The sequence below is a fragment of the Barbus barbus genome (assembly GCF_936440315.1).
Source record: "Barbus barbus genome assembly, chromosome: 38".
Lineage (NCBI taxonomy): Eukaryota > Metazoa > Chordata > Actinopteri > Cypriniformes > Cyprinidae > Barbus > Barbus barbus.
This window is the reverse complement of record NC_136716.1, coordinates 1,753,312-1,766,662: the sequence shown is the minus strand read 5'-3', so window position 1 is coordinate 1,766,662 and position 13,351 is coordinate 1,753,312. Positions and strand designations below refer to the sequence as shown.

Genomic DNA, 13,351 nt, shown 5'->3' with positions numbered 1-13,351 from the left:
CATTCTGTGTTTTTTATAAAAAACAAAAATTTTTTTTTTTTTACAAAGTAACATCGCCAGCTCCTGGCCTAGTGTGTGAAATGTAGCTTTTTGGTCGTTTTCACAGATCCGGCTTAATATTAAGAAATGTGTATTATGCACTTGTAGTACTCCGAATAGTTTAATTCTAATTTTGATATCTATACTTAGTATAAAATAAATATATTTAATATTTTTATTAGGTAAGCCTTTTCTTTTTCCCTGCATAAGTAGTCCTGTGCATTGTTTACAAAAAAAACCCCAAATCTGTTCTTATACGGTCTACAAAGTGAAGAGACAACATTTTTGTCCAAAATATAATAATGTTCTAAGATTCTAATAACAGAAAATAGTATTTTATGAAAGATTATCGGGTGTTGAATATCACTGCTGCGTCCAAAGATTTGTATTTATTTTCACACAATATTTGTTTTTTTACTCGTAAATGCAAATGAAATACACGTAGAGCCTTTTGTACTGTTCTGCCTACTGTTCTTTAAAAGTAGTATGTGAATCTGCATGCATTATGCAATGCTACATGTTGCAGGTTTAATAAAAGCGATACTTTTTAATGCAATCTAGTAAACTTATGGCTTATGTGACACGAGACATGCAAGGTCACATCAAGCACATTGCACTGTGATACAGATTCAGGGCACTCCCTGCGCTATAATGCTCATTTTGGCAGCTCTGCTATTCCTACAGATCATTTGCATACTAGCGCAGTGCGCTGCAGAAATGTAGTGCACTGTTTTGCACATCAGGAATGTTTAGGTATCTTCTGGTTATATTAGCATGCAACATTCAGGCTGACTTCAGGGAACGGTGGCATTTCTTAAGTGATTGCTCCAGATCTGTCTGTGTTCGCGTCTCACCTGTCGTTTAGGGTGATGCTTATTCTCAGTGGTCTGCTGGGTGGTGTGTCATTGGGGATTCGCAGAAGGGCGAGATGTGAAGCTGAAAATGGGGTCTATACAAAAATAGCTAGTGTGGAGGTAAAAGCAGAGCGAGCTGTTAAAGAGCGGATCTAAACCAGCACTACAGTACTGAAGCTTGACATCATGCTGTTGGGATATAGTCAGGTGGTGTAATGTAGTCTTCTGGAGGTTGACTAGTGTATGTGTGTATATATATATATATTTTTTTTTTTTTTTTTTTTTTCTTCAGCATTCTATTTTTTGCTTCAATATTTCAAGGTGGCATGAAACAGAAATTGCAATAGTCTTCTCTGCTGTGATGCATATTCCAGTGAAACTGCTCTTGAATAAAAAAATTAATAAAAATAGGATGGGACTTGATTTTAGTGTTTATTATAAATGATTAATCTATGCATTTATTTTTTTCAGTTCATATGCACTATATGAATAAAAAAAAATGTGCATGGATAAATGGTTTATAATAGCTAAACATTGACTATTCTTATTTAGTGTATGTAATGTATAATTGTTTTAATATATAATTTTTTTATAGTGAAAATATTGAGATTAAATTTAGGTTATTCCATTAACATTCATATATAACTACATAAAATATTAAATATTGTTAATGTTTATAATTTTTTTTTTTTTTTTAAGGGTTAGGGTTAATTACATACTTGTTTTAAGTATATTTTAGTGCTGTCAAATAATTAATCATGATTAATCGCATCCAAAATAAGTTTTTGTTTACATATTGTGTGTACTATATATTTGTGTATATATACATACACATACAGTATATATTTGTTTATATAATTTATATTATATTTAATATACAAATATAACATTTCTTAAATGTATACATGTGTATTTATATATACATAATAAAAATGCACAGTACACACATTGTGAACAAAACTTTTATTTTGGATGCGATTTAATCGCGGTTGATCGTTTGACAGCAGTAGTATTTATATTTTTTAAACTTGTTTAATTTAATTCATATATTATTGTTTGATTTAAAGTGTTATTAATATTAAGCATAATACATGGTTTTACGAATCGTCAAATTTCATGTATATTAGTGTAGTGACATATTGGTAGTGTTGCTAAAACTGTCTTCAAAGATATCATGTTAATTTTTGCATGCTTTAATTTCAGCTGCAAAGGTAAAATACAAAGATGATGTCTTTTAAATTCATATCTCTTTAAAGCACTGTTACTATAACCATCAAAGCACAATCTTCAGCAATAGGATACTGACAGTTTTGTGCAATAAATGTAGTTATTCACACATTTACCCTTTTGAAGGGCCGTAGTTGTTGTCTGTATCTCCCTAAGAATAGCGTCTGAAGAGCTTTCTTCATTAAAAAAAATTAACTAGTTGTCCAGACAGTCTACTAACTAGTTTGAATGTCATGCGTAACTAAACGTCTGTATCTCTCTGTCTTTTCTTCCTAGGCGAAGTCATGTATATGTCACACGTGTGGAGCTCATTTAAATCGGCTTCACTCCTGTCTCCATTGTGTGTACTTCGGCTGCTTCAGCAAGAAACACATCCATGAGCACGCCAAAAACAAGAGACACAACCTAGGTAAGATGCACGCAGAGGTTACTCATACGCATCTCTGCTTCTCTAAGGTAAGACTCGCTCCCACACGGACAGACGTCATTAGCACATGAGCGCAGAACACAGTCGCCACAATTAAAGCTCAGATAGAGCTGATAAATAAAGTCACAACGCTTGATCAAGTCTCTGTAGGAAGGGTTTGAGATGCACATTGAATACTGAACAGAGAGATATTCTGATTTAATTAAATAGCTCAGCTCTACTTGCACCGAAACTAGGGCCCTATATAATCCGTTTTATTTTTTAATTAAATTTTAATACTCAAAGCATGTCTAATCAATGGAATTAATCAATCTTTAACAACTTAGTAGTTTTTTAATTTTTATTTACACTGAAATTCTGTCTTTTGGATTTATGATTATATATAAATAATGAGACCATTTTTGGATTTATACATTTATGATATTTTATTTATTTTTATTTAAGTTTATTATTTTAGAAATTTAGTTATTATTATTTCAGTCTTATTTTTCAGGATTCTGTTTTAATGGGTTAATTAATTAATTTTATTAATCAAATAGCAAGTATTTAATAGTTTTATTAATATTTCACAACTTAATAATTTTAAATTTTTGTTACAATAATACATTTAAAAAAATGTGCTAAAAATGTCAATAATTGAGGCCTGGAATTATGTGTTGTCCTTTTGAATTTTTCCTGGATTTATAATTTAATAAAAATAATAATAATGAAAATATGGTGGTAGTTAAACCGTTAACAATTTAATTACTCTTTTAATACGTAATCAAAAACTGTAAAATTCCTTTTGGTTTTTGGAAAACAAAGTACTGCTCAACAGAGGTTTACTGTTAAAATTAAAACGTGGAAGAACTTTAAATTCCATTTTTATGACTGGATTCTGCAATTATGTACGTGATTATCCGCATCGAAATCATACGGCGCTACAAAACCCAGTTTCATGTCTGCTCCAAAAGCTTGATCGTCCTCTCGAGCAAGAAGCAGCAAGTGCACAGATCCGGCCGTGGATGTTTGGAAGGGGTCTTGGATTTCTCCCAGCTCCTTAATGCATCACTGGCATGTAATTATCCCCTCTGTTTTAATGAGGAACGGTGCCACCCTCCAACAACAAAGAAGCGCAAACAGACAGGAATGTGGGTAATTATAGTGTGCGAGGGGATAATAGTCCCAGATTCACTCGCAGCGTTTGTTTCCAGCGGTGGCATAAAGTTCATCTCCCACCTGTTCAGACAGCTCGTTTGGAAAAACCAAAGCCTGAGCTTCACATCAGGAATTGAATTACTTTCTGCCATCCTTTGGGATTTCCTCGTTTATTAACAGGAAGGAACACCTATGATACGGGCAACAGACATGCAAAATATCAAATTGCAGAGCATTACTTGTGAGTTGCTTCTGCGATGCATTAGAAAAATTTCTGAATTGATGCGGAATAATTTTTCGATTTATTTTCCCAGCCATAAGTCTGAATTGTTTCTATACCCCCTTTCATTTTTCAGTGCGCAAGGAACTAAATGCAAAATTATTCTTTGTATTAAAATTATTTCCGTTAGCTGCTTTAGGTAATTAACTAGAAAAATAACATGTGCATTAAATGATAAAACTATTTGTGCTAAAAACCAGTGTGTTTTTTGATTATGATAATAAAATAGGATAAATACCCGTTTGCAATATTGAGCAGCATGACGGGCCACTTTTTACGTTAAATATAAGGTAGATACATTGAATATTTTCAGTGAAGATACTGACATAAAATGATATAATATCAGTGTTAACTCTATATCTCCAATAATACACTACCAGTCAAAAGTTGTTTTTAAGAATTGGCTTCTGCTCACCAAGCTTGCATTTATTTGATTCAAAATGCAGCAGAAGCAGTAATATTGTGAAATATTTTTACTTTTTAAAAATAACTTCTTTATATTTGAATATATTTTACATGTATGTAGTCCTGTGATGCGCAGCTTCAGTGTCACATGATCTTCAGAAATCATTCTAATATACTGATTTACTGCTCAAGAAACATTTCTGATTATTATTATCAATGTTGAAAACAGTTGAGTACCTTTTTTTTTTTTTTTTTTTTTTTTTTTTTCAGGATTCTTTGAATAGAAAGATCCAAAAATTAGCATTTATCCGAAATAAAAAGCTTTTGTAACATTACCATTTAAAAGCTTGGAGTCAGTATAATTTTATTTATTTTTTGGTAAAGAAATTATAGAAATTAATACTTTTATTTAGCAAGGATGCATTAAATTGATAACTGATGATAAAGAGACTTATAATGTTACAGAAGATTTCTATTTCAGATAAATACTGTTCTTCTGAACTTTCTATTCATCAAAGAAACCTGAGAAAATTCTATTCTATTCATTTTTTGAACAGCAAATTATAGAATGAAGGATTGTGTGACTGGAGTAATTATGCTAAAAATTCAGCTTTGAAATCAAAGGAATAAATTACATTAAAATATATTCAAATAGAAAGCAGTTCTTTTAAATAGTAAAATATTTTTCAGTGTTACTGCTTTTGCTGCATTTTGGATTAAATAAATGCAGGCTTGGTGAGCAGAAGAGAATTCTTTAAAAAACATTAAAAATCTTGCACTCAAACTTTTGACTGATAGTGTATATCTTAGTAAGATGAGATGTAAATGATCCAAACATATAATGCAATGCAATGCTGATTGAGAGATGAAGAAATAAACGCTCCTCAGAAGACGTGAGATGAAGATCATTCCTCCGCTGAGGAACAGAGAAAGTAAAGCTTCTGGAAACAAACGTTCCTCAGAAGATCCTGATGATCAGATTTGAGACGCACTGATTTTTCTAAAACATGATTGATGGAGAATCAAGTAAAGCTGAGCTGCTTCAGTCCAGTAAGTGCTCATCTGGAGATATGACTGCAGTTATTCTGACCTTTACTTGATTAAAAATCAGACACGTGAAGCACCAGCTGAAGGAGGATGTTTGTACAATTACACTAAAAGAGCTTTGACTTGATTTAAAAAAACTATAATCTATCAATCAGATGACTGAAAGCATGGAGTAGATTGTGTGCAACTGTTTTTTTTTTTTTTAGCAAACTTTATCATTTAAACGCCTTAGAAATTAATGTCGACTTTATGGCCAAATAAAATCCAAGTGGTTGCTCTTTAACATTGATGTTCAAAAGTAAGCCAGAACATTGAGAACATGGAATTCTTTGAAATGATTGGTAATTAGTGCGTTTCTCGAAGTTGTGATTTCCATCTACATAAGCAGCAGGACCTCTTCAGAAATGCAACAGAATTGAGAAAAATGGATCTTTATGCAAATGAACGAAGATTCAATGCAGCGACTACCGATAGTAGTAAAGACCGTAGAAAACGCATGATCTGACGGCCAACTAGTGAACAACATTTCAGAAATCAGACTTGCAGTTATAAAAGCAGTTGACGGACGTGTTCAGAAATGTATTCTTTCCGGAAGGCAGTCTCTTTCTGTAATACATCATTCACAGATGGCTGTGCTGACTCATAGTGAGCTGCTGTTGGACTTTGTCGCCCGTTTAAGCATCTTTTATGTCTCTTGATGAACAAATGAAGTCCCTTGCCGCTGATCCAGTGTGGTTTGTTTGGCTCCAGGTGATGGTTTATGGTTTCTCGTGCCGCAGGCGTCGTAACGCATCTGCAGTATCACCGATAGCTTGGGTTTCGCTGCGTTCCCAGGCGGCGTCGAGGCATCGCTCGTGTGTGTCGAGTTCCCCTCGGAGTTTGATTGAACATTTAATTAGGTTAGCCTGCGTACAAGGGATATCTGTGAATGAGCGCCGCTCCTGAGGAGGAAAACTGTGATTATTCTCCAAAGACGTACGGGGAGTAATTAAGTCTGAATGAGCCGGCTTCGTTTTGTGCATCTCTGTTGTTCAGGTTTATTTAGATGGTGTTTTGTTTTTTCGTCTTCTCTGTTTTGTCGGCTCACACTCATCAGGCTTGATCTCGGTGTTCTTTCCTCTTTTTCCTGCGCTGGTTCCCATGGTTACCTGAAGGCCTGCTATGCTTTTGGTTTATTCATCTTGTGTGTGTGTGTGTGTGTGCATCATGCAACCCTGCCTCGTTTTTTCGTGCAACTTCCCTCTTTTCTGCTTGTCTAATCCAAATAGTGTTTAAAGCCATCATGCATGACCACTGTCTTAAAAAAATAGATGAAAATGCAACGCTTTAAAATTGTCAGTGTCAAAAAAAATGCCACAGTCACCATGGTAAAAATATACACAAAATGAGAAGAAAAAAGTTCATTAAAACCGGTAACGCTTTACAAAAAATAAGGTAAACCTTTTAAGTAGTTTTAAAATAACCAGTGTTGTTTTAGTATCATTGATGAACTATTATAGTGTTTATTATTTTGACTTTTATTTTAAGTTTGTCATCTTGTTTTTATCATAATACTGTATATATATATTTTTTTTTACATAATGCAAATGTTACTTTTTAATAACAATAACTTTAATAGCATTTATTAATCTAAGTTTAATTCTAAATACATTTTTATCATAGTTAACAATAGTTATGAACAAACACTGAACAATGGTATATTTGTAAATGAACATTAACCTAGATAAATAAGTAAAATGTTGTTGTTCTTAGTTCATAGGCAATTCGTTAACAACCGTAAATGCATTGAATGGTAAAATGTTACCGTTAAATGTTTTCTACTTTAATAAATCTAATGCATCAAGAATGGTAACGAACCGTATTATAGCTTACTAATAGGAGTGTATTATCATAAGAACAGCCACATTTTGTGAAGACAGAATGCATTTAACTATATGGGAAATAAAAGGTGTTTGTTCAAATAGAAAAAATAGGTGTTTATCCAGTAAGATTTCATTGGATTGTGTTCAATAGTACATCATATTGTTGGCTAATATTATGCCTACTGCATTTCGTTGCATTTTAATGCAAGCATTTTTTTTTTGGCATGCACTAATAAACCATTATCATAAGACTAAGTACATTTATGTAGAAAGCAAATAAGGTCAGTTTTGAGCAATTTACCACATGCCTGTGTTGATTGTTAACGTCCTGCCAGTTGGACAATGAGACTTCTGTCCCTTTACAGCAACTGAAAATAGCCGTGCGAACATTCAGCCACCAGTCTCTCTGCACTGAAAGCCACTAAAAGCCTCATAGTCTCCCGAGCACCTGTCGGAGGCTTGTGCCAGGCTGTGCATTAGTGTTATGTCACAAATAGATATCCGTCGCCACTGCTGCGCTCCACCTGCGAACATTTAGTGCGTCTGTGTGAAACAGACCATCATTGGGTTGCCATGGGAACTGGAAAACAGGTACAGCCGCTGCAGGCTCGGAGAAATGGACGGATGAGCTTTCAAGAACGATAATTCACAAATAATACTCCTCATTCACAATTATGGGTTTGCGTTGATATTGCCATGAGATTTCACAGAGGACACGATATTGTGGCACAAGCAGCGATGGATGTTTTCTGTGCTGCACTCTAATTATTATTCCCATCACTTATTAAAGGATGCAGATTTGCTGCACTGCTTGCAATGTTTCCTTAATGCCTCATCCATATTTACAGGACAGATATGGAAAGATGCGAACGTCAACTTCTCTAAAAGGCCTCTAATAGGTTCCTGTGTTCTTCTCTCATTCAGCTATAGACCTTTTGTACGGTGGAATATATTGCTTTGTGTGCCAAGACTACATATACGACAAAGACATGGAGCAGATTGCCAAAGAAGAACAAAGAAAAGCGTGGAAATTGCAAGGTAGGTCCCCCCCTTCTCTTATGCATAATGTAGTTCAACTTTGCCTGTAGCTTAAGGGCATGTTAATTCAGAAAATGAATGTTGGAAGCTGTTGGGTTGCGAGCCACAGGAGGGCAAGAGTGTGTGTTTTGTTTCGGACACTGATTAGGGCTAATTATTCTTGATGATTTTGCTATTGAATCTGCTTAATTGTAAAATGAAACGGTGATAAACCAGATTTGTTTTTGCTGAAGGAATTTTTTAAAATAATAGCGTTTGGATTTTATGCAAGTTTTACACTGGTTTTGTTTAAGTGAATTGCGCTGTCTTTGTCATGTCACTGCATGCGAATATTGCAGTGACGTCATTGCATTTTGAGCTGGTTTGATCATAGGCCTCGCTGATCTGAGCTCATGCAGTGAACACTGCCAAAATTACCCACAAATAATGTTTTTTCACTTAAAAACTGAAGTGCTCAGATAAATCAGGCTAAATTATTTAAATAAGTTTCATTTTAGACGAGCCCTAACTAGAATATATACATTACTATTCAAAATAATTTTTTTTTTAACTCTTGTGCTCACCCAGGCTGCATTTATTTGATCAAAAATTCAGTCATAAAAGTTAAATAATATAGTAGAAATAATTTGTTACATTATAAGTCTTTACTGTCGCTTTGCATCAATTTAATGCATCTTTTCCTAAATAAAAGTATTGATTTCTTAAAAAAAAAAAAAAAAAAAAATGTTGTGTATATTCATAGGTTGCTTTATATGAAATATAATGCAAGAATTCTCTAAAACATCAGGTATTGGAGAGAAATATTCAATGTGGGAGCCTACGAAACGAGAGCTGGAGCTGCTGCGACACAACCCCAAACGAAGGAAAATTACAGCCAACTGCACCATAGGTAAGAACTTCATTTCCCACAGGCCACGCTTCTGAGAAATTCCTCTGCAGCCCTGTTCAATAATACAGCACTTAGTAGTTGATTAGGAGTCTGCCAAAACTCATCGGTTTAAAACTAGTCGGTTCAAACGGTTTTGTAGTCAAGCGTCTGGAGACTGCAGCGGAGCCAAAAGCACTTTGTTTCTTGGCCACGAGTGCCATCAGTTGTGAACGTTTTCATCAATTTTGTTGTGTGCGTGCCTTGACGGAGAGAGAATAAGAGTCTCTGTGCACACAAATAAGGAGAGATGTGGACGTTGGCCATTAGAGAAATAATCCTTCTCCTCCTCAGCGGTTCGACTCTCTCCCTTCTCTCATTTTCGCCTGTTTCTCCTCAGTCAGAGGGCCTGGCACTGGAGTAATAGTGTTAAACGTCTGCACCACAGGCCCTGCGTAGGCGCTAAACACCAGCCTCTCTCACACACAGAGAAACGCACTAATGCGATTAGCTATATGAGAGACGGAGCTTCCATTGATCATTTAGGACATAATATGACCCATGTATGATGAATTCAGTAGGGTTATTGTGTGAGATGTTGGTTTAAGTCTCTCTTAAACCCTGAGTAAACCGAAGGCGTGCGACGACACAACGAATCACGACACAACAGCTTGAGGCTGTCTCTACTGGAAGTGTCAACATGTTCATTAAAGACGGACCAATCAGCTGCGAGCTCAGTGCTTGACTTCAGGACAGTAAAATTAAATAAAATCCCATTTTCAGCAGTAGATTTCTATTCTAAAGCAACTAGAATTGGGACTCAGTTCTTATTCAGAGACAGTTAAAAAAATATACAGAATGACTTTAACCCTTGTGCAACCTTTTGGACATTTTTGTCCTTTTCAGGTTTTTTTTCATTGTGCCTGTGTTATTGGAAGCTGCATAAATTTTTGCACGGGTGTGTATTTTTATTGGAATTTTACTATTTCACCCTCATCTCCTTTAATATATTTTGCACTAGGTACAAAAAATAGTTCCTCTCAGGACCTTTTGGACAAAAATATCCCCAGTTAGTCATCCAACTTTTTTCTTCAAGACTGGTCATATGTTTTTAAATTCAGTTGAAAAGGTAGATTGGTCTTATTTGTATTGGAAAAGTAAGACTGATTACCTCTTGGCAGCTGCTAGTTCTACTAGTTCTTAAGACACAGTCTTAATATAGTGGCTAAGTTTATGCAACCGACCCCTGGAATCACTTCCAGCATCATTTAATTATTACTCCCAATAGCAATGCCTAAAAACAACTCATGCAATGACATTTTATTTCACACAATGCACACCTAATTTATTTAATGCATGCAGTTTGTGGTGCATCTGGATGCTGGTTTGTGAAGCAGGGGGTCGTTGTCAGCAGCGGTGTGTGTGTGTGTGTGTGTGAGCAGGATCAGGCGTGTATATGATGTTCAATCACTCGTGTGCATTAATAATATATTTGCCCTTGAAAGCGTGAGGTGCCGCAGGGGACGCGTGTCTCTCTCCAGGTCTTCTCACACTCGGCTACTTGTTTTGGTCGTCCCTCTCTTTAACTAAACTCTGGGAAGCATGAGGAGCAGATGTTTGGGAGCTGTAGATCTGGAGCGAGGCCAGTTGAAGACGTTTAGCCACCCGGTGAGAGGAGCGCAGTGCTTCTGTCCACTCGTTCCTCCTGTAACCCGTCAGACTCAGCGAGAGGAGACTCTGACTGACGCACAGTCTTCTGGGGCTACGCACTTTTTACCTTGTGACAATGCATTGGTTTGCTCAACCATTTGCACAAGCGCTCTACTGGAGATTTGGTTTATCAATCTGATGTTGTTGTGTCCCTGCAGCCTGTGCCACCAGACCACATTTTCACCATTTGTTTTTATTTTAGGCCATTTTAAATAATTTTTCAATTTGTTTTTATATGTATGTTGCCCAAATTGGTTTCTGTGTAACCTCCAGATGAGGACTTATATTTTTGTATTATTATTATTTTTGAATCTTTATTGCATATTACTCATTCATTATTATTTATTATTATAATTCTAATAATTACTAATAAAACTGACAAACCGTAAATACAAATTAAATGAATAAAATGTTCATGTTAATAATAATAATAATAATAATGTATAAATAGTAGTAAATTATTAATAAAAGTGGTGGTACGTTAAATACAAAGTAAATTGATACAATGTTGTTTGTTTATTATTTAAACATAAATTACTAAAAAAAATTGACCGTAAATATGAAGTAAATTATTCTTAATAATTTATAAAAAATTGTGCTAATAAAATGATGACAATAAACAATACATTGTGTATAAATAATAACAAATTACTAATAAAAATGGTGATAACTGTAAATACAAAGTTAATAGTTATTTTGTAGCTTTATTATTATTATTATTGTTTACAAATGATAATAAAGAACAAATCAAAATTATAACAGTAAATACAAACAATTGTATCTTTCCTTTTTACAGTTTGTAGTTTTTAGTCATTTAATATCAACGGTTTAATAATAATAAAAACAATTGTGTTTTTTTATTCATTTATGTTCATGCTCTTTGTAATTTTATTTATTGTAATGTTATTTAAAAATAATACTAAAATACTAATTTAATTAAAACAGTAAATAAAAATAATGCCAGTTGTATTTTTAATTCACTTTTTTAAATTGTTTAGTATTAAATAGTTAAGTAATAATAGTAATAACAGTATTAATAATATCAAATCATTATTCTTAGTATTATTGTTCTTTAAGTTAAAAGGAAAAGCTAAAAAAGTTTAGAATTTTAAAATGGTTTAAAAATGTAAAATTATATTATATTTTATTTTATAACCATTACTGGCGATTGAATGTTTTACTGTGAATACTCAGCCACAACATTTCTTCATGTTCATCCTGATTTCTAACTCTCTCCATGTTTCCCGTCTCGGCTCTTCCAGGATTGAGGGGTTTGATAAATCTGGGGAACACGTGCTTTATGAACTGCATCGTTCAGGCTCTCACACACACTCCGCTGCTGAGGGACTTCTTCCTGTCCGACCGACACAAGTGTGAGATGCAGTCCAACTCCTGCCTGGTGTGTGAAATGTCTCAGCTCTTTCAGGAGGTGAGCGCTCTCAACACACACACACACACACGCGCTCTCTCACTCTCTCTCCCACACACACTCGCGCTCTCTCACACACTCGCGCTCTCTCTCTCTCTCTCACACACACACACACACACTCGCGCTCTCTCACACACTCGCGCTCTCTCTCACACACACACACTCGCTCTCTCACACACACTCGTGCTCTCACACACTCGCGCTCTCTCTCACACACACACACACACACTCGCTCTAAACACACACACTCGTTCTAAACACACACACTCGCTCTCTCACACACACTCACTCATTTTTCACTCATGCGTCGATTTGCAGTGGTGATTGGCTGCCGTGGCTGGAGAGTGCACATCTACATCCTCAGTTTTCTCAGTATTATTCATGAGATCCAATCACCAATCATGAGGTTGTTTTACAACCTCATGAACGAGCTTCCGCGCTTTCAGTTCAATTAAACAATATTCAAGTAACTATTTAAAGGGATACTTCACCCAAAAATGAAAATTGTGTCATTTACTCGGCCTCAAGTAGTTCCAATCCTATATGAATGTGTTTGTTCTGCTGAACACAAAGGAAGATATTTTGAAGAATGTGGGAAACAGAGCAGTTCTTGGGCACCATTGACTTCCATAGTATTTTTTTCCTACTATTGAAGTCAATTGTGCCCCTAAACAGCCTGATTACAAACTTTCTTCCAAATATCTTCCTTTGTGTTCAGCAGAACAAACACATTCATACAGGATTGGAAATACTTGAGGCTGAGTAAATGATGACACAATTTTTGGGTGAACTGTCCCTTTAATGTAACATAAGTTTAACTGCACAACATATCATATTTCATATCTGGACCGGAGCTAGCGTATTTCAAGTTTGTGAACGTATTTCATATTATCTCGTGCTCCAAACATGAACCAGCACAGTGTATGTGCACATCACGTCATCTTCAAATAAAAGATGCACAAGGGCTCTGATACAGTTCTGATCATGAACGCAGTGACACGACGAATTATTGTGATGCACAGCAAACAAAG

General features: G+C 35.0%; 1 protein-coding gene across 2 annotated transcripts in view; it reads left to right on the top strand.

Moving 5' to 3' along the window:
- The window catches only part of LOC306858004 (ubiquitin carboxyl-terminal hydrolase 22-like), a 39,437-nt gene that overhangs the window by 12,324 nt on the left and 13,762 nt on the right, over positions 1 to 13,351 (top strand). For both annotated transcript variants that reach the window (XM_079398339.1, XM_079398340.1), the window contains exons 2-5: positions 2,397 to 2,529; positions 8,203 to 8,316; positions 9,104 to 9,205; positions 12,154 to 12,320. In XM_079398339.1, the coding sequence (XP_079254465.1) occupies positions 2,397 to 2,529; positions 8,203 to 8,316; positions 9,104 to 9,205; positions 12,154 to 12,320 (516 nt within the window). The remainder of the gene's footprint in view (positions 1 to 2,396; positions 2,530 to 8,202; positions 8,317 to 9,103; positions 9,206 to 12,153; positions 12,321 to 13,351) is intronic.